Source organism: Fukomys damarensis, unplaced genomic scaffold (genome assembly GCF_012274545.1).
Source record: "Fukomys damarensis isolate Sample0158 unplaced genomic scaffold, DMR_v1.0_HiC HiC_scaffold_31, whole genome shotgun sequence".
In the NCBI taxonomy this organism is placed as follows: Eukaryota; Metazoa; Chordata; class Mammalia; order Rodentia; family Bathyergidae; genus Fukomys; species Fukomys damarensis.
Genome location: NW_022900943.1, coordinates 4,706,226 through 4,726,690, shown reverse-complemented (window position 1 = coordinate 4,726,690; position 20,465 = coordinate 4,706,226). Strand labels below are relative to the sequence as shown.

General features: G+C 41.1%; 2 protein-coding genes across 2 annotated transcripts in view; one reads left to right on the top strand and one right to left on the bottom strand.

The window, feature by feature from the left end:
- The window catches only part of Snapc3 (small nuclear RNA activating complex polypeptide 3), a 102,915-nt gene extending 84,900 nt beyond the window's left edge, over nt 1-18,015 (top strand). The window contains exons 8-15 of the mRNA XM_019208472.2: nt 2,263-2,367; nt 2,792-2,941; nt 10,193-10,275; nt 11,290-11,454; nt 13,453-13,560; nt 13,898-14,047; nt 14,204-17,283; nt 17,704-18,015. Coding sequence (XP_019064017.1) covers nt 2,263-2,367; nt 2,792-2,941; nt 10,193-10,275; nt 11,290-11,454; nt 13,453-13,560; nt 13,898-14,045 — 759 coding nt within the window. The 3' untranslated portion in view covers nt 14,046-14,047; nt 14,204-17,283; nt 17,704-18,015. The remainder of the gene's footprint in view (nt 1-2,262; nt 2,368-2,791; nt 2,942-10,192; nt 10,276-11,289; nt 11,455-13,452; nt 13,561-13,897; nt 14,048-14,203; nt 17,284-17,703) is intronic.
- A 96-nt stretch (nt 18,016-18,111) lies between these two features.
- Nucleotides 18,112-20,465, bottom strand: part of Psip1 (PC4 and SFRS1 interacting protein 1) — a 44,489-nt gene continuing 42,135 nt past the window's right edge. The window contains exons 14-15 of the mRNA XM_010630952.2: nt 19,985-20,096; nt 18,112-18,641 (exon numbers count right to left, since the gene is read on the bottom strand). Of these exons, the coding sequence (XP_010629254.1) occupies nt 18,581-18,641; nt 19,985-20,096 (173 nt within the window). The 3' untranslated portion in view covers nt 18,112-18,580. The remainder of the gene's footprint in view (nt 18,642-19,984; nt 20,097-20,465) is intronic.

Below are 20,465 nucleotides of genomic sequence, written 5' to 3'. Positions count from 1 at the left end.
CAGGCTAACCTCGCACTCCTGATCTTCCTGCCTAGTGCTGGCAGATGCCGCGCCTGGCCCAGGTTTATTACAGTAGTATGCAAACTCTCTACTCCCGTATTGTCCTTCTCACTTTGTACTGCTTTGTGAGACAGAGCCTCACTCTGTAGCCCAGGCCGGCCTCCCGCTTGTATGCTTCCGTCTCCTGAAAGCTGGGATGAGAGACGTGTCACCGTGTCCGGCTCCCTCTGTATATTGTTATTACAGATTACGTCTTTATTTATGGTGCGTTCCTTAGCACACATTTATTGTAAAGTTTTATCCATTTGTTTTTAGTAACAGAATAGAGTTATAAACCCCTAAAAACGCTGACATTTACATATGTTAGGTAAGTACCTTTATTGGTATTCTTTATTTCTTCTTATGGCTTCAAGTTATTGAGAAGAACTCTTAAGCATTTCTTATAAGGCACATTTGCTGGTAATGAACTCTTTCAGCCTTTTTTTCTTTTTTTCTTTTGAGATGGGGTCTTGCTATGTAGTTCAGGCTAGGCTGGTCCTGCACTCACGATGTAGCACAGGCTGCCCTTGAACTTGCAGTGATCCCCCTGCCTCAGCCTCCCGAGTGCTGGGATCACAGGTGTGCGCCACATGCCCAGCTTCTTCAGCTTTTGTTTATCTGAACATTTCTGAGTTTCTCCTTCATTCCTGAAAAATAGTTTTGCCAGAACTCATCTAGGCTGGCCTTAAACTCACTTTGTACTCCAAGCTAGCACTGAACTTGGAGTGATCCTCCTGCCTCCGCCTCCTGAATGCTGCGATTATAGGCCTGCGCCACCACGCCTTTGCCAGACTTTTTGGTCCACAGTGTTCTCTTTCGTGGCTTTATGCTGTTATCTCGCTCATTTCTTGTCTCTGACTTCTGATAAGAAATATTGTGGTAAGTTTGTTGAGGAATCTGATTTCCTGTAGTTATTTATGGTTTCTTTGAACTCATTGAACACATTTGAAAGAGCTGAGAGAGTTATTTGTGAATCTTGCTTTTACCTGTAGGAATAAATAATTAACCTCTTTTACTACTAGTTTCAGTGTTTGGGTTTCTTCAGTGTAAGTTCCTGTCGAATTCTTATTTTCCTATGAATGGGCCATCCTTTTCTGTCTGCTGTGTTTTACAGGTTTTGGTCGAAACATTCCAAATGTGCTTTTCTTGCTGAGGGCTAGCACTGTCTGTGAAGGTTCCAGGCTGTTATCTCTCTGAGCTTTAGCTTCAACTGTAAAAACAAACAAACAAAAAAAAAACCCCAGGTACTGGTTTTGTAACTGTTGAGAAATGGGTACATGTATAACCTGAGAGGGACAGGTGCACGGCTCAGGGGTGGAGCATTTGCCTGGCAGGGACAGGCCTTGGATTTGACCCCCAGCACTGGAAAAAGATATCTCATGGGAAATCTGCACGAAGTGCTTTGCTATTGATGATGAAACAGGAATAATTGAGCGATAGTGACATAACTCTGCCATTTCAAGTTATTAATACTTTTTAACATACTCTAATGTTCTGTTTTAAAACTTTTTGAAATTATAATTTAAATCTTAAGGATAAAAGGTAAAAAACTACGCTCAGTGATTGAGTGCACCTGTCGCCCCCAAAGTCCTAAGTTTATTGAACCACACGTGAAAGTCTAAACTTTCTCTCAGTGCAAAGGGTCACTGCGTACACAGAACACGTACTTGTTGATACCCAGCTTCCTTGCTCAGCCAGCGTGCAGTGCACCAACTGAAGAGCTGTACGTGAGCCGAGGTGAAGCTCTGAAAGTGCCGCCTTCCTACGTAGGCGAGGTAACTGCAGTTAGTCTGCGTTTACCTGCTGAGCACCTCTGTAGTCTCAGCACTTGGCAGAATCTGCCAGGCTCCAAGGACCCTATCAGGATAAACGATGGTGCAAGGTTTTTTAAAGGAGCCAATTTGTACTGTTCAGAGCCCCAAATCTGAAGTGCTGGGGGTCAAATCCAAGGCCTGTCCCTGCCAGGCAAATGCTCCACCCCTGAGCCGTGCACCTGTCCCTCTCAGGTGATACATGTACCCATTCTCCCAAAAGTTACAAGACCAGTACTTTGTTGTTGCTCTTTTTAGCAGAAGATAAAGCTAAAGCTTAGAGAAGTTTTAATAGTCCTAAAGTCGATGTGGACATCAAATCTAGAGCTGTCTGATTACCAGTAGCCATTATACCACAGAGCCTCTTACCTAAATTAGTGTCTGATTTCAAGGTGTCATTTTCTTTCTTCAGGAGTCACATGCAATGGGGAAGAAGCCTGAAAATCCAGCGGACATGGTTGAAGAGGGGGAGCTTATCCTATCTGTGAATATCTTGTACCCCATTATATTTCATAAGGTAAGTAGTGAAATCTTCAGGCTTTCTGACATAAGATGAACTTTGTGGGGCTGTGGATCCAACTCAGGGCCTCATGCAAGCTGTGCTAGACAAATGTTGTACTACTGAGCTGTAGTCCCAGTACTTATGAATAATGCCAGTGGGTTTGACGAGCCTTTTAGAGCTCCTGGTGATGCAAACAGCTCTCTGCGCCATGCATGCTGTGGCCTTGCCACTGCTGGTGTGAAGTCTGTCTCTGGTTGTATGTCAGCTGGACTTGAGGTCAATTTGATTGTATGTTGGGAAAAGAAAACAAAACAGCCGATCGTGAGGGCAATTTATTAATAAAATCAGTAACTTCATTCCGATCTGCTCTCAATGGAGTTTGTGGTTTAACAGCTTTGTCTGGAAGTGGACACTTCCTTATTTACTGTTTGACTTTTAGCATAAAGAGCATAAACCATACCAGACAGTGCTGGTATTGGGAAGCCAAAAGCTCACAGAGCTGAGGGATGCCATTTGCTGTGTCAGCGACCTCCAGATTGGTGGTGAATTCAGCAGCACTCCTGACCAAGCTCCAGAGCACGTCAGCAAGGTAAGGTGACCCTCCCCAGATAAAACAAAAGGAAGAAACAATCGAAGGAGGTCGCGATACCTCGAGCGGGTGTCTCAGGTTCCACTCCACGCTTCTGTGTGAGTCCACCGGCACTGGCCCTCCTCCGCTTCATCCCCAGAGCTTTCCGCAGGCACAGTCCTCCGTTTTGATTTCCCCTCTCTCGTGTATTTCCCAGTTATTCTGTGGACTCTCCTCCTTCCTAGGTAACAGTGACAGCTTGTTGTCTGACCCCTTGGTCTCTTCCATTTCATACGGTCTGATCTCACTACCTTTACTGGGGGAGCGGGCAGAGTGGGTTCTGGGGTTGAGCCCAGGGCTTCGTCGCTGAGCAGGAGCTCTACCGCTGCACTGCACCCCAGCCTGTAGCTTAGGACTCTATTGCTCCCTCTCCTTTCTCAAATTCGAGGAAAAGGTGGGAGTCAGCTGAGAGACTCAGTATGGTGCAGCCCTTCGTCACCCCTTCACGGAGCGTAGAAATAGCGGGAAGTCCCAGCACCAGTACGAAGGCGCACAAGGACACTGTGGCGTTGGCTCTGGCTGGTGTGCGGTGCTCTTCTCAGTAAGGTGAAATCTTCGGAAAGGAGCGGAGTGGCAGGCTGGCTGCCCACAGAGTACAGCGGAAGAACTGATCCTCCCGGACTTCAGCTTAGGGAAAGGTTGGAGTAGTTCTGTTCCCGGATGCAGTCCTGGCAGAGGTCCCGGACCCCAGTCTCCAACCCACGACAGGAAAGTGGCTGTCTTTCCAATAGATGTGTGAGAGGGCACTTTGGCACGACTAGGGTAGAGTGAGCTTAGACAGAAACCAACAGAATCTCCTTTTTTCTAGTTGTAGGCTGGTACATTTTCCTTCTTAGTGTGCCACATAAAGCCTTCTAGAATCATTCCCACCTTGCATCCACACTACGCACTCCCACCTCTGCACCTTACACTCTACCACGGTGACTTTGTACCGGATGTTAGTGTAGTGAGCGGCCCTGCCCCTTCCTTTATGCAGCTGCTGAGCTCATACTCACTCCAAACCCAGCTCAAAACATACTCAGCGTGTACTCTGCTTCCCCGGGGCCTTTCCTGTGTAGTTCACAGTCCGTGCTGCAGTGTGCTGGCCCTGTGTGACAAGAGTCTGGCCGCTGGCTGGCCATTCCCTTCTTTTCTGTGGCTGATAGACACTGGCCTCAGGCCTCATGCACAGATGGCACATCTTTTTTCAGTTATGTTCAGAATGGTGTTAAGATATTTAGGTTCTTTTTTTATTATTTTATGTTTTTGGTACCGGGGATCAAACTTGGGTCCTTGCGCTTGCGAGGCACGTGGTGGAACCTTTGAGCCAAATCCCTGGCCCAAGATATTTAGGTTCTTTACAGCTGCCATCTCAGTGCTTTTGGAGATAAGTCAAGATGATAAATAAGGAATTTCAAGGCTATATGCAGATCAGGAAATAGATTTTTTTGGGGGGTGTCTTGGTTTTCTAGGTCTCACTGTGTAGTCCAAGGTGGCCTTGAACTTGGAGCGATCCTCCTGCCTCATTCTTCCGAGTGCTGGGATGAAAGGCATCCACCATAAATAGATTTAGCTTTCCTTCAAAGGAAAAGCAAATATCATTCTGCAGATTTTTTTTTTTTTAATATAGTGGGGAGTCAAGCCAGGCCCTGTATAGTAAGCTGTGTATCCCCAGCCCTGTACACAGTGTTTTTGTTTCGTTTTCGTTTTTTTTTAGACAAGGTTTCGTTAAGTCAGGTTGCCTGGGCTGCCTCAAACTTGCGATTCTCCTGCCCCAGCCTTCCAGAGTGTTGTATGACCACATTCTCCAGCTTCTTAATCCTACCAAAATTTGAATTATATTTAGTTTTACTCTTTGAGTATTGATGCTAATGCCTTCAGTTTTCTGAGCAGGGCCTGAATGACCCATAGTCCTCTTTAAAAATATTTCCACATCTACTGTTCCATTGTTTCTGCCTCTTTTCTATACTAAAATAATTCTGATTGAGCACTTACCGTGAACCAGATATATGCTATCTTCGCCTGGAATCATCACCATTTTACACTTAAGATAATTCAGAGTTATAAGAGTGATGAAGGCTGATGCAACGCTGCCACCCTCTGCACAGCCTGTCCTGCCCTTGTCATGTGCTGGTGTTGCCCTGGCTTTGGATGTCTGTCTGTCCCCTTTTGTTTACTTGGTGAGCAGGCCTTGCGTTAAACCTGAGGCAGTGCTGTGATCGCAGAGCACACCAGCAGGCTGCCAGGGCGTGGGTTTTATGGGGTTTGTATCTGTTCAGAGACCTGTTTTGATTACTTCTTGTTCTCTAGCTCTGCTTTAGAAAGGTGAATGTATGAATGAGATTTTACTGGTGCTGACATCTCTTCAGACCATGGGAAGATTTTGTCGATTCAAATTTGTATATTGTGAGTTTTGTTCTTAAGGTTTCTTTTAGAAAATTTCAAACATATAAACGAGAATAGTATAATGAAATGTTTATGTACCCTTTACTCACCTTCAGCGGTTTGCCAGAATTATTTATGTTCACCCCGTCATTGTTACACAAAATTAAAAATGAAGCCTTGAGTTTTGATTCCTTTATTGATACGGAGTATTTGGTGTGTGTTTCATTGGCCTTAGTAGAGCAGGTTAGGAAGCTATGACTCCTATAGCTGAGGAAATAAGAACCTTTATTCCAGCCAGGAGACTAAGCCTATGTAATGTGCTTTCAATGATTACTTTTGTATGTAATACGGAGAACTGGGCCAGTGTATTTAAAGTTCAGTATGCTCTGCACGTTTATTGTTGGACGACAGTGGTTCAGGGTTTGAGTGATCTTTGGAGTTCTCAGTCAGATCATCTTTTCCTGACCTATATTCTCGTGCTTTGTAACAAGCTGGGGCACGTGGCCGTGGCACTCTGGGTGTCGTCTATGGTATCATGACGATGACGGCGCTGGCGTTGCAGCCCAGACTGCCGAATCCCTGGCTCTCTTTAGTGGTTCCAGAAAGTTCTCTGGCTGCAGATCAGTGCTGCATTTGTTGGGCAACACTGACAGTTGCATCACAAATGATGTTTCCATTGTGCTTAATGCCTTTCTGGGCCTGGAGGGCTCTGATGGCCAGGGCGGAGGCAGAGCGTGCCTCCTCAGTCTGAGCCTACCTGTTCTGAAGCCTCAGACCCTTCCTGCCTCCAGTGGCCTCGACAGTGTCATCACCCGCTCTTTGGGGGGGCCGATCTTGGGGGACAGGACACACATGGCACAAAACCATAGTACAAGACCTTGAACTTGGGTGGCGTGGTGGAGGCAGCTGGTGTCAAATGAACCCGTATTTGGGACACCTGAAGAAAGTGGAATGTGTTTCTAACATGAATATGTGGCGTCCCAGTGTTCTGGCTCCCTCCCTCCCCTCTGTACACACACACCCACAGCCCACAGTACTCAGTACCGGTGACTGAGCTCAGCAGCGCACCGCCACTGAGCTCTTTTGATTCTTTGAGACAGTGTCTTGCTAAGTTGGCCAGACTAGCTTTGAACTTATGCTGCTCTGCTGCAGCCTCCTTGGCACCGGAATTACAGGCATGGGCCAACTCCCCTGTCTCAGATATTACATATTTTAATGGCTCCTCATGCTGTAATGTCTGATTGATCTGCTGGTTGTTTGTTTGTTTGTTTGTTTTTGCCATCCTGGGGATAGAACTCAGGACCTTGAGCTTGCAAGGCGGCAGGCATGGTGCCACTGAGCTAAATCCTTGCCCAATCTACCATTTTTATTTTGCTCAAATTATTCAACCTTTATTTTATTTTATCAACCTCTTAAGGAATCCTAAAAAAACCCACATGTATTCTATTACTTATTATAAAGCCTTAGTAAAGGTAACATAAATTTAAGCTCTAGAGACGCCATTAACCAGTCTTCTTTAGCACTTGTCTCTGAGGACCCTTCGCATCACAGCAGATGGTAGAAATGTCTCCTGAGTTCTCTTATAGCTGGTTTGAGTATTTTCAGGCAAGCGGGTAACTAGCAGATTCAGTACAGTGTGTGTAAGTAATGATGTCAAATAGTGATTCTAGTGTTTAGTACTTTGTTTAAACAGTGAACATAGTAGCCATAGACTCTGATTATATTAGATTAATAACAGAAGTAACTACCTCCACTAATTTTCCATGTTGGTTGGTTGTTTTCCTTCTGGAACTGGATCAGCTCGACTAGCTGAATTACTGACAAAAAGGGAAACTAGTCTACTTAGCATTGGAAATTAAAACTGTTACTGAGATTGGTCATATCTTCTATATTACCCTTTTGTACACTGAGGTTACTGATGGGATGCTATTTAGATAAACCATTTTTATTCTTGTAGACTTACTTTGTGGTTAATAATTATGTCAGTAGGCATTAAGTTGCTTAAGTCACTGAATAGGATGTTCTGTAGAAGTGTTTTGAATGACAAAATTTTATATACACTAAACTTTTTTCCCCCTAAATTAAGGCACTATTATTCTTGGACAATATGTATTTTAGACCCAATTTTTTTTCCTCAAATCAATAAGAACTTTTTATTCATAACAATTTTAGTAAGACATTTGCAGGGCAAATTAGACCCTATTTTTCTACTTTGAGGGTTTAGAAGTATGAGAAATCTTGTGTTGTGGCAGTCAGATGTGGCATTCATAAGTGCATTATATCTTTTCTTTGTTTTGATTCAGGGTCTCACTGTAGTTCAGGCTGGTCTTAAATTCACTGTGTAGCAGACTGGTCTCAAACTCGCAGTGATCCTCCTGCCTCAGCCTCCTGATTTCTGGGATTACAGGCCTGTGCCACCCCGCCTGGCCATTATATCTTTTTTTTTCCCCCCCTTTTAATGTTTTTAATATATTAAAAAGTAACAGTGCAGACAGTGATTAGTATTTTAAAAAGATCCAAATTTTTTAGGGAATGAATTTTATAAACAATTTTGTAATGAAAGGGAAATAGCAACATGATATATAAAAAGTTTAAAGATTTAAAAAATTTAAAAGCAGAAAAATGTTAACGTTAAATTCTTCCCAACGTTCAAACAAAAATTAACTTGTATAATCTCTGTAAAACGTGTCCTTGGTACAGGTCTTGGGTACTTAGAAAATGTTAAAATTTCTGAATTTGAGTGAGAAAGGCAGCACATAAAGACTTCATGAATCTCTTTTCCCAAGAAGACGTTCAGCTGAGGTGAGGCTATGGCGCTGCTGCGTAGTTTTCCTTCACACAGATAAAGAACAAGGCCCTCAGGGTCTTGCTGAATTGCCCAGGCTGGTCTTAAACTTGTGATCCTCCCGCTTCAGCCTCTCAGCACGCTGGAATCACAGAATGGCTTCCTCATCATCTCAAAAGAAAACAACCCCCTTCCAAAAAAAATGGAGGGAAGAGTCCAGTGAAAAATGGAAGAGTGCTTTTTTGTTGAGAGAAATAAGGCACCCTGCTTAATTTTTCTAAATCAGTTTGTCTCACCAGACAGTAGCCAGATGAATTGAGGAAATGGGGGGAAAATCCACTGAAAAAGATTTAAGGGTGAAGCTGTTAGTTTCACATTTATTTTTTGGCAATAGAGGAAAGTGCTGACGTGACGGATGTGGTCCAACTTGCGGTTTTGAGTTAGTGTTATAGATGATGAGTACACTAACACTGAAGAAATGGCTTCTGGTGCCGTCAGAGTAACAGCTAAATCTCATTTGTAAGAAGCAGTAAAAATAAAACTGGTTTCCTTCAAACTTTGTCAATATACCATGTAGCCATAGTGGTGCCGGGTGATTGGTAAAGAAGGGAACTTTAAACTGGGTGTGGTGGCAGGAGAATCACAATGAGTTCAAAACTAGCCTGAACTATGTAGGGAGATCCTGTCTCATAAAAACAACAGCGAAAGGATGTCATGCAAATCATCGTCAAGGCTGGGAATTTCATGAGGTCCTAGGGATCAAATCATGGCCAGTTCCACGAGTCCCTTAAGCATAAGGATGCTGATTGTGAGGACACCATTTACTTTTCTGAAGTGAGGTGACCAAGATGGAGTACGATGTGGAAAAGACTTTATGAATTGTGAGACGATACCGTCACTCATAGAATTGAGGAACCTGAAGGTGAAAAATTCCTCACCAGTTTTGCATTTGTTTGAATTGACTCCTCGTTTAAATGGGACAAACATGTCTGAGGTGAAAGTCAGTGCATTTCAGTGCCGCGTGCAGCACGGAGGGGATGGGAAGGGCAGGATGCACCTTGCACAGGTGCAGATGCCCACTGGCGAGTGTCCCGTTCTGCGTGCCCCACGTGTTATCCGTGAATGTTCTGTTAAAAACAGAGTGAAGCACAGGTCTGACGAAGTCCTCGGGTCTGGTCGCCTGCTTTTCCTATAGAGAGCTGAGAAAATACTAATGGCCTGGGCCACATGCCCAGAGGTTCTGATTTAGTAAGTCTGAGAGTGGTGATTCTGCTCCACAGTGAGTGTTGGCTAAAGATTGAGACCAGTTGTGCCCACTACTGTGGTACCTTGGGTGAAATTGCTTGAGTTCTGTCTGCCTAAGAGCTACCAAAAACAGAAGAGCAGTTTTGGACACATGAGGGATGGGTGCGGCAGACAACACAGAGTCTGGGTCCAGTGTCCTGCACCACTGGGGATGAGAGAAGTTTTTTTTAAATGCCAAAATAAATAACTGTTATCTTTATTATTACTGTGGAAACATCAAAGATATGACTTTTTTTTTTAGTTCTAGTACACAAAGTCACTGTGACAGCTCTATACATATTATAAAGTAACACTGAAGTTTATTTGAATTGTAGTTGAATTCCTTTCATAAATCTCAGAACAGACTTAAAATCCAACCTAGTGATGAAAACAAATAGCATGAAATTGAAAATATTCAGTTATCATGTCTTCACTACATCTTTATCCTTGATACCTAATGGAACACGTGGCATATAGTAGGTGCTCATCAAATTTTAGACTTTGGTTTTGGAGATAGGGTCGTCTCGCTTTGTAGTTCAGGCTGGCCTTAAGTAGCCCCAGCTGGCTGTGAATTGGGGCGCTAGGATTTCAGGCGTGCACAGCACACCTGGCAAAATTTTAAACAGATTGATGACCTGAGTAGATTCTCTGAAGCTCCATAGAGTTACTAGAACAATACTACTGTGATTTTATGCTATTACAAATTTTGAATGAATAGTTGAGTAATTTCCTAATTGTTAAGAGCAGAATTTCTCTCAATATTGTATGTTTTGTTGTAGGACCTATACAAATCTGCCTTCTTTTATTTTGAAGGAACATTTTACAATGATAAAAGATACCCAGAATGCAGAGATTTGAGCAGGTATAGTTTCCAGAAAATTTCCCAAAGTATTTAATATTTCTGCTTCTTAAAGTAGTGATATCTCCGTAATATTATTATTAAAGATCTTTGCCAAGGAATTATCTATAAATTTTGTATTCAACGTTACATGTGTCTAAAAAATTAAATACTTATTACTCTCTGGTCTTTATACTTAGGCGACAACAGTGGTAAATTATTTTTTGCTGTTTTTTCAGCTTGTGCAGTGTGGCTGTTTGCCCTGGGTGAATGGACATACAGTGCTGCTAGGTGGATCACATAGGAAAGTGGCCTTATTAGCATGTCAATCACAGTTATGTTTGAGTGCTTAAATAAAAATGTTTTCTTTGTGGCCATTTTAAATTATATCCTAATACAGCTGTTTTCGTACTTGGTCTTGACCTCCTTAATAGTTTAATAGAAGACTCTTAGGAGGCCTTGTGTGGGTTTTGTTAATACTTGTCATATTAGAAATGAACACTAATTTCCAATGATGAATGTCATTGTACTGTATACCTTAAATGGGTCAGGGATTTAACCTCAGGGGTTCCATTGCAAGCGCAAGGTCCCGAGTTTGATCCCTGGTACACACACACACACACACGTATAGGTATACCTTAAATGTACCAATAAACTCAAAATAAAAAATTTAAAAAGAAATTAACACAAGTATTTAATCTCATGACATTAACATCTTTGTGGAAAATAATGTCCAAAATAAAATGAGTGGTATTGTTAAATATTTTGCATTTAAGTTTAAAAGGCACACAGAACAGAGCCTCAGAAAAGTGGCCATTTAACGTGATCAGAGTTGGAATGGCAAAGATAATTTTGATGTCGAGGACCACACTTGAAGAAAAATTGAGTGTAATGCCCAAACCAGGACGGTCTCCCGTCAAGGCAGCACTTCCCCAGTGAACTGGGCCAGCCAGATTGCGTAAAGTCCTGTAGTCACAGTCTGATTTTTACGTAAGTTTCTGTGGAGCAATGACAGACCTTGCCTTTTTCTCTCCTCAGAACTATTGTCGAGTGGTCAGAGGCTCATGATAGAGGCTATGGAAAGTTTCAGACGGCCAGAATGGAAGATTTTACCTTCAATGACCTGAACATTAAACTGGGTTTTCCTTATTTGTACTGTCACCAGGGAGACTGTGAACATGTTGTTGTCATTACAGACATAAGGTAGGTGGCAGCACTGAGAGTACTTTGGCATTCTTTTTTTTTCTATGTAACGAATGAGAGTAAAAGTGGAGCGAGCCTCAGTGGTAGGCGGCTTGCCTAGTGCGCCATAGCTTTGACCCCCGAGGCCACGAAAAGGAGGAAAAATAAAGGTTTTTAATAAAAGGAAGCTTGCTCTGGGAATAGCCGAACATTGTTTCCTTTGGTGTGACCAGCTCTTTCTTTGCATCCATTTGTGTGCTCTGTTGTGAAGTTTTTGGAAAAAATATATTAAGTATTTTACTATGCGCTCGAGTGTTGAAAACCTACAGATACTTTTAAAACATTTCTCAGTGTGTCACACTGTTCTCCCGGGGGCACTTCCCGTTGTGTGTGTCTTTGCTGTAACCCCCTCCTTCCTTTCCTCCCTTCCGTGTCTCGTTTGTGGTGCTGGAATTGAAACCCAGGGTCTCACATGTGCTTAGGCAGGTCCTCTGCCACTGGGCTACATCCTGACCTTCTTCCTAGATTTTTTTTTTGTCTTTTTGTCTTAATATATAAATGAGATAAAAGGGAACTGAAGGGAAAAAATTCAAATGTTTGCAAATGTGAATTCTTAAATGCTTTGATAAAGGTTGAAATTGGGAAAGAGATAAATGTGGAACAGGTTTTGGTTGTTAGTTGTGAATGCTGTAGAGGTGATAGCTCTTTTTCACCAGTAGGGCTGTATTCATTCCCTTACTAGGAAGTTTTCATTTAAGAAGGACCAATATGTAGGAATAAACCCTTCTGTATTTCTGGATTCATTCTGAAAGACCACCGGACGTTTTCAGTGATATAACAACGTTTTTATATGCCAGTAATAGAAAGTCCTTAACTTTCAGTTTTGGTGTTTTGTTTATTTTTGTACCGGGGATTGAACTCGGGTCCTTGCGCTTGCCAGGCAGGTGGCTGAACCACTGAACTACATCCCCAGCCCTCAGTTTTGGTTCTTAATGACCCATCTCCAAACTTTCAGGTCCTCTGTACAGTTAGTCAGGAAGTGTCACACTCAGCAGGCCCTCTCAGAATGCGGGGAAGAACAAGTCCCTGTGAGGCCCCGTCCTCATGTGGTTACATTTGCCATTCGTGGGCTGAACTATGAACAGGCGCTGCAGATCAAGCAATGCAAACAGGAGAGATTAACAGCTAAAAAACCAAATGTTACACAGTAAAAGGACTATGGCTTAGTGGAAGAATTAATTTGTCATAATTTAAACATTAAATATTCAATCAAGAGCCTGGTCATGCATGCACCTAATCCCAGCACTTGAGGCTGAGGCAGAAGGATTACAAGTTCAAGGCCAGCCTGGTCTACTTACAGAAGAATGGAATGGTGAGGCTCGTACCTCAGGCCAGCTCCAGCGAAAGCCCTACAAATCCACGAGAAACCAGATTTGGGTTTTTTTTTATAAAGGTGACAAGATCCATGTAACAGTCAGTCCAGGTGAAGTATCCCTGAGTAAGTGGTGCTCAGACACTGTTCTATATGGTGCTGTACTTAGTGATCAGTAAAGCAAGGGTTTTCTGATGGAATACAATAGGCAAACACTGAATACTCTTAGGTCACAGTATCCATCGCATAAAGGGAACCAGGAAGTCTGTGTTTATTCCAAAATGTTCTTTATAGAAAAAATTTGGGAGCACAATTCGGCCAAACCTTACATGACAAGTCAGTTTACCTAAATCTAAATTTGGCTTTGTTTTGTTTTCTGAGGCGGAGTGTCACTGTGTAGTTCAGGCTGGCCTTGAACTCCTATAGCCCAAGGCTGGCCTTAACTTGCAGGATCTTCGTGCCTCGCCCTCCTCCCGATTGCTGGGATTACAGATAAGCACCCCCACGCCTCGCCCTTACCTGAATTTTTTGTGAGCAAAATTGAAAAAAATATATATTACGCTCTCAAAGGACAGATGTTTAATTCTCTATATATCCTAGAAATTTGCACCATAGTATCTGAAATTTATTTTCTCTTGAACCAAAAGGCTTGTGCATCATGACGACTGTTTGGATAGAACACTTTATCCTCTTCTTATCAAGAAACACTGGCTGTGGACTAGAAAATGTTTTGTTTGTAAAATGTACACAGCTAGGTGAGTGCTATTTTTTCTGTGAGAAGAATTGGGTTTTAAGTGTTTTGGGATTTGTTTTCTATTTTGTATCTAAGGACTTTGTACTTTGGTTTGTTAAGTAGTGGCATAGTGCTGCAAAGTGTTCAGAGGGGTAAAGCTAGTAATTTCGGTTTGGTTTTATAATTGAACTCAAGGGCTTTTCCTCATTGCAAGCACTCACTCTTGCCAGATTAGTGGGCTTTTTTTTTTTTTTTTGGAGACAGGTCCTCACTGTGTAGCCCAGGCTGGTGGGGTTGTGGATGACAGCAGCAGGAGAAAATTGATTGTGATGAACTCCTTCTTTTCTTAAAAACTACAGATGGGTGACGAACAATGACAGTTTTGCACCAGAAGACCCATGTTTCTTTTGTGATGTTTGCTTCCGAATGCTCCATTATGATGCAGAAGGCAACAAACTAGGGGAATTCCTTGCTTATCCTTATGTTGATCCTGGAACTTTCAATTAAAGGTCCAACGATCATAAGTATATTAAATTTAGTATTTACTCCACTTTTACTTGCTTCTTGCTATTTTAAGTGTGATAACTAATATTTGGGTTATGGAATGAAATATGCATCATTTTATAAGTTGGTTCTGTACCCTAAGTGATTTTTGCTAATGACAGAATTCAATGAATGACTCGGCAAGTAGTGGTGGAAATAAAATGTTTGGAGAGAGCTAAACCTTCTATGATGCTTCCTAAGGTAAAGATTCTTTAAGTGGCTGTAATAAAAATTGGGGAATTAGCTCAGTGGCACACAAGGTTGTGAGTTCGATCCCTGGTACCAAGGGGGGGGATGTAAACAAGAATAAATTATTTCATGAGTAATTTAAGATTAAGAATAGCTGTTTTATAATCTTATAGTGGGATCTTTTGTGAGTTAGGTTTTCTTTTGATAGGAACTAGGCATGCAAGACATTCTTAATGGATGTAAAAAGATCCTGAGTGTATACTCCTACCTTCACAAAAATGTTACTTAAAATGAAGCCTGACAAGACTTTATCACACACACCAAATTTAAAATGGCAGTATGATTGAAAGAAAACATTTTATATAATATAAGATGTGGAAAAATCAAGATCCTACAGAGTGCTTGCTCTGGATCACTTACTCTTGGGCGATAACCTGCTGAATATATAACCGTAAAGAGCAAAAAACAGAAACGCTCTATGCTGACCCAGTTGCTTTGGCCCTCTTACCATCATCAGGAAAGCTTTAGTTTTCAATACATTTCCTGATGGAGATATTTTCTGGAAACCTTAAACTTTGTTTTGGAGACAGGGTCTTGCTATGTAGTTCAGGCTAGCCTTGAACTCATAGTAATCCTCCTGCCTCAGCCTCCCTAGGGCTGGGATTACAGGTGTGCATCACCACGCCTAGCTGTATAAGGTTTTAGCAGTGATGTCAAATACATTTTATATTTCACTCTCTCTCCCCTAGGGTTACTTTTGAAATTCACCTGAATTCCATCTCTCTGGATGCGTAAGAACAGACACCGTATCAATAAAAAAAAAACTCATGAAGCCTGTAAGACTGTTTGTTTAAAGACTCGACAGTGAAGGACGTCTCATGGACTTAGCACATGTCCAGTTAAGTCAGTTGATACGGAAATCAGTCCGTTTGCGGTATGTCTAGTGGTATTTTAATTCACCAATTTAGTCAGTACAGGCGATCAGCATACAGGGCTAGGATAAGAGTCCTCTCCATGGGGGCTTTATATTGTGCCCAAATTAGTTCTTAAAACCTTGTCCAAAAATCACTTAAGATGAAAGTGATTTAACCAGTTCCTAAAAGTCCACGGGTAAAACTAGTTTCCTTTATTTTTAAATTTTTTTATTTTTTTGTACCGGGGATCGAACTCAGTTCCTTGTGCTTGTGAGGCAGGTGGCAGAACCATTGAGCTAAATCCCTGGCCCTATACTGCATTTTAATACTGTATGCCTGGCGTTAATATGCAAAGTAAAATCTGTTTACTTTGATTCACTTTCATGCTATCACAACAGCAAATTCTAGAAAGTTATTTCTCATAATGAATTATTCCATGTATGATGCTGATCAAGTTATTTTAGTGGACAAACATCAGGGAAAACAATACAGCACTGGAATTCTTGTTTCTTCATATATTGAGAATGTTATTTTGTTAGTTCTTTAGGTTAACTTTTCCACCAATTCTTTTACTGGTGAAACTGAGAGGAAAAGCAGTGTATTTACTCGTCAGTTATTTGGGTGTCTCACCAATGTCAAGAAATTCCCAACTCTGCATATTCTGGAGCTATGAAATTCCTGACTCAAGACAGTTTCTTAAATGCCCATTTCATTTTATTACACACACCAGAATTGTTAAATTACTTGTATCATTTTATCCAACGAAGAAAAATAATGAGTGTCATCATGAATGTCTCTATGAACATCCTGTGTAGTTAGAAATTAATCAGTCACATGTTGATACAACAGTAGATGCACACCCAAGACCATTAAACACTCTCCTCAGGCTTCAGAATCCTTTAAGATAATTAGAAATTCCAGTTTTACTTTGGGAAGGTCAGTCATCTCTACCACCACCTGTTATACAACACAAATATAAGCACATTTCTTATTACAGTAGCTTCGTTCCTTAGGAATGTAAAGAAACAATGGCTATTTTCAGTAGAGAGGGCAAAACTTGTTCAGGACTCCTCCCGAGCTAGAAAGCTTCGGCTCTGTATGGACCACATGGCAGACCTCATCTTTCCCAAGATCTTCAACCAGGTAAGTGGCTGTGAGTAGGAGCACTTTCGTATACATACGATGTTATCACTGCGTAATCCAAGGCTGGGCATGTCGGTATCACTACTTGAAATCACTAGCTATAATAGCAATTGTAAGGCTTTAGGTGCTCTGGCTAAATTGTTCCTGGCCGGGCTCTCAAGTTCAGGTGGTCTATCTAAAACCGCTCCAAGCAGCTTCAACCAATTGAAAACTCTAAAACAAAACAAAACACACTCTACCCAAATGTCAAAGCGCACTAAACAGTGTGCTCATACATTATATACATATATAAATTTGGGGGGACTAGTTCACTGATTTGTTCAGATGTGGATTTATATAACCAAACAATAGAAATTGATCCAATATGCCCTAAAGTTGATAATTCTGAAGAAATTTTTTGAGTTCTGTTATCTGTGAATCAGCTTGTGACAGGGAAAAATTAAGATTAAAAGGCAATTATGCTTTAACAGAACATCAGTCAGCCAGTGCAAACAGTCCTAAATTACCACAGTGCTGCCAATATACCAGAAGTGGACTAGTTTGTGGTTTCTTGGGTCACAGGAAAAATAGATTTCCTATTTTCTATCATCTTGAGCCTATATGTATCTATGCCTAAACAGCATCTCAATGACTTAAATTATTTCCTCAGTAGGAAACCAGAATTCCTTTTACTCTTCTAAAAATAACGAAGTAATTTACTAGTAAGGTTTGATAGAAAAATTCTTTAATCAAAACAAGTTTACACATCAACACTTACAGCTTAACTAGAATCTGTCCAAAACTCTACTATGGACAAGACATATAATGAGTGATATAGCAGGGTTCCCTCAAAACAGCTCTATTTGCAAGACCTCGCAAAAGCAAAAATCCAATTAATGAAATAATTCAGATTTTTTTATGTACAGATGAAAACTATCTGAGAGGTCAAGACATACAATGCCTGTCACACAGCACTGGTAAGTCAATTTCCCATATTCATATTTTAAAACATAACAAATCTTTCTACCTATTGAAAACCACCAACTGACCTAAGTTAAGATATCTTAGAAATGTTACCCTTTAATTAATGAACTCTTCAATTTTGTGTTAATGTTGGTTCACCCTGATTTAGTCCATATACATCAAAATACAGACTGGCATTGCCTTGAACAGTTCATGTTTCTACTTTTCTGTAATCCTGTTACATGTATGACAGAAACGATACAAATTCCCTTCTAATATAGCCATGTTTTCAAATAGGTTAACTTTTTCATATACCATTTATTTATATTTACCACATAAGCATCACAGATTTTTTTCCAATTAAAAAAATACTATTTGTGACTTACTGAGTATGACTCGAGACATTTCTCAAAAATAAACACTTCCGTTTTCAGGTTGCGTTTCTAGGGCCTTATGAAGGATGTCACGGCACAGCCTAGACTCACTCGTTCTCAGGAGTACCCAGTCCATTCCCTGCAGGGAAGTTAGATGCCTCCACCGAATGCCCAGCCACAGAACTACATCGCCGTCGAAAGTTAACATGAGCTTTGCAAGACTGCATAGAACTACCAGTTCAATGTCCACTGACCATGAGTTATCATACAAAAAGGGTGTCAGGCCGCACGGTTACAGAGGAGCAGGATAATGGAGCACAGTGTGAGATTAAAATGAACTTTTGATAAAAAGGAAGGAGTATTTGTATAGAAGTAACACTATATCAACCATAAAAATGCTCAACTTCTACAAAACCCACAGTGAAAAGACAGTCTGGTAAATCCAAGTTTTGTAAAAACTATGCACAAAACCCACAGAATCTGAGAAAGGGGGAAATATACAAGTAGCAGTTTTTAAAATGTAACTTTGTTCTACCAATTATACATTAACATACACACACTAACTGAAAATATGCTACAACTGTGTCTGGAAAAGCAGTTTAACATTTTCTAAGTGGACTTCACCCCACATTTACTGAGTAATATAGCTGTTAATACTGCACAAGTACAATTAGCAATAATGTTTAATTGGTGGGGTACCGGGGATCAAACTTGGAACCCTAGCACTTGCGAGGGAGCCAGCAGAACCACTGAGCTAAATCCCCGGCCCTGTGTTTAATAACTTTTAAACAAAGGTAAAGGGACTTTTCGCTCAAGTTTTAAACTTCAAAACCTATGCTTATAAAAATTTAAAACTTTCAACAGTCTAAATATTTCAAATGAAAACTATTACAAACTTCACAAATGTTCTTTATAATCCAGGTGCTGCATCATCAACCTAGTTATCCACTGTGGAGTCCTTCAGAGACATTTCAGTCTCTCTCTCTTCACCGGATGGCCTGAAAGGGAAAGAAAAGATGTGACAACTGGGATTAGGATTCTCCCCTCAGAAAATTAAATTTTCCCCTCATTAAATCTGTGCACTACATTTTTTAAATCACAAAAGATCAAACAATCCTTAAGATTTTGTCCTTCTTTGGGGGGGGGGTTGGTTTTTTTGAGACAGGGTCTCACTATGTAGTTGAGACTGACCTGGAACTATGTAGACCAGGCTGGTCTCGAACTCACAGCGATCCTCTTGCCTCAGCCTCCCAAGTGCTGGGATTACAGGCGTGTGCCGCCACACCTGGCCTGTCCTTATTTCTTGTTCACAATTACATTTCACCATATTGTATCTTCCCAAAATAACAAGCAGATAAAGCAAGATAACTCAGGGAAATACCATAGAACAGGCCTTTTCTCAGCTTTAAAGAGATTTAAATTAACACGGTATCTATGACAACAACAAATTAGAAGTCCAAATCCTTCAAATGATTAAAGACTCAGATAAGTAGAGTTCTACAACTATTCTAAGGTAGTGCTGATTATAGTATCAAACTGCCCACCACTCCACTCTACCAAACGAACAGCTGGGTTGTGGCAAGGGCCTGTAACTGCAAGTTCAAGGCCAGCCTGGACTACACGTGGTGAGACCCTGTCTCAAATCCCCAAAAGAAAAAATAAAAACTACATAATCATTTTAATACTATAATGTATAATCCTCTCAAAATTAAAGTAAGTGTGAAAACAAGCCAACATTAATAGTACAACAGAAAAGTTGCCTCTTTGGGTTTTTGTTATTTCTCCAGGCCTTCCTTCGCCTGAGCTCCAGAACCCCTCTCTTTAGCTTTTTTAATTTACAACTCAATAAATTCAAGAATCAAGTACTCAAAATATAACTCCCACTGGGGGTATAGTTTAGCACAATGCTTGGTTAGTATGTGTGAGGTCCTTAAACAAATAGCTTGTAATGATCCTGTGAGTAAATATGTGAATAAGAAAGGCACACAGGTCTGGAAATAGTGCATGCCTGTAATCCCAGCACTCGGAGGCTGAGGGAGGAGGATCACAAGTTCAAGGCCAGCCCGGGCAGTACTGTGAAACTCAAATTGCCTGCCTTGCCAATGCAAGGTTCTGAGTTCGACTCTCAGTTCTGGGGGGAAAAAAGGGCTAGGGAAGAAAAACATAGGAGCTGGCACAGTGGCACACGGCTGTAGCGCTAGCAGCTACGTGGGAAAGCCAGCCAGGAAGATGGGTGACAGCCAGCAGTTTGAGGCCAGAATTGGGTAACAGCAAAAACTTCATCCCCTGAATTCTATTCTTAAAAAGAAACACACGAAGAACCACTAAAACAGGTCCTCACTTTTTCTTGCTGCCAGCTTCATGGTTGTCTTTGCTTTCTTCATTGCTGTCTCCATTGTGTTGCGGCTGATTACTGTCTTGAGCCTCAGACCCTCCATTTAGAGTCTTTGAACCTTTAGTATTCAAATGGAAAACCTTTGTTAGAGCTCATAAAATACTTTTAAGATGAAAAGTAAAACATTGACACCAAGTTCTAATACTTAAAAGTCTTATATTTAAAATAATATTCCATTTCAACCCCCTCATGAATTTCAGATTGGGCTTTGATGTCTCATTGGAGAGCCCCTGGCAGCTCCTCCGAGTCACTGAAGTCCTTAGTAGCTAAGGCACAGTAAGGAGCAAGTTTACTGCAAGTATTTATGGGTAAAGGAATTAGATGATTAATACGACTACTCAGCACATGATAACTTTTGGATTTTAGAAATAATTACTTGGCATATATCATTACTGCATTTTAAAACATGTTAAAAGTGGTTCCTAAC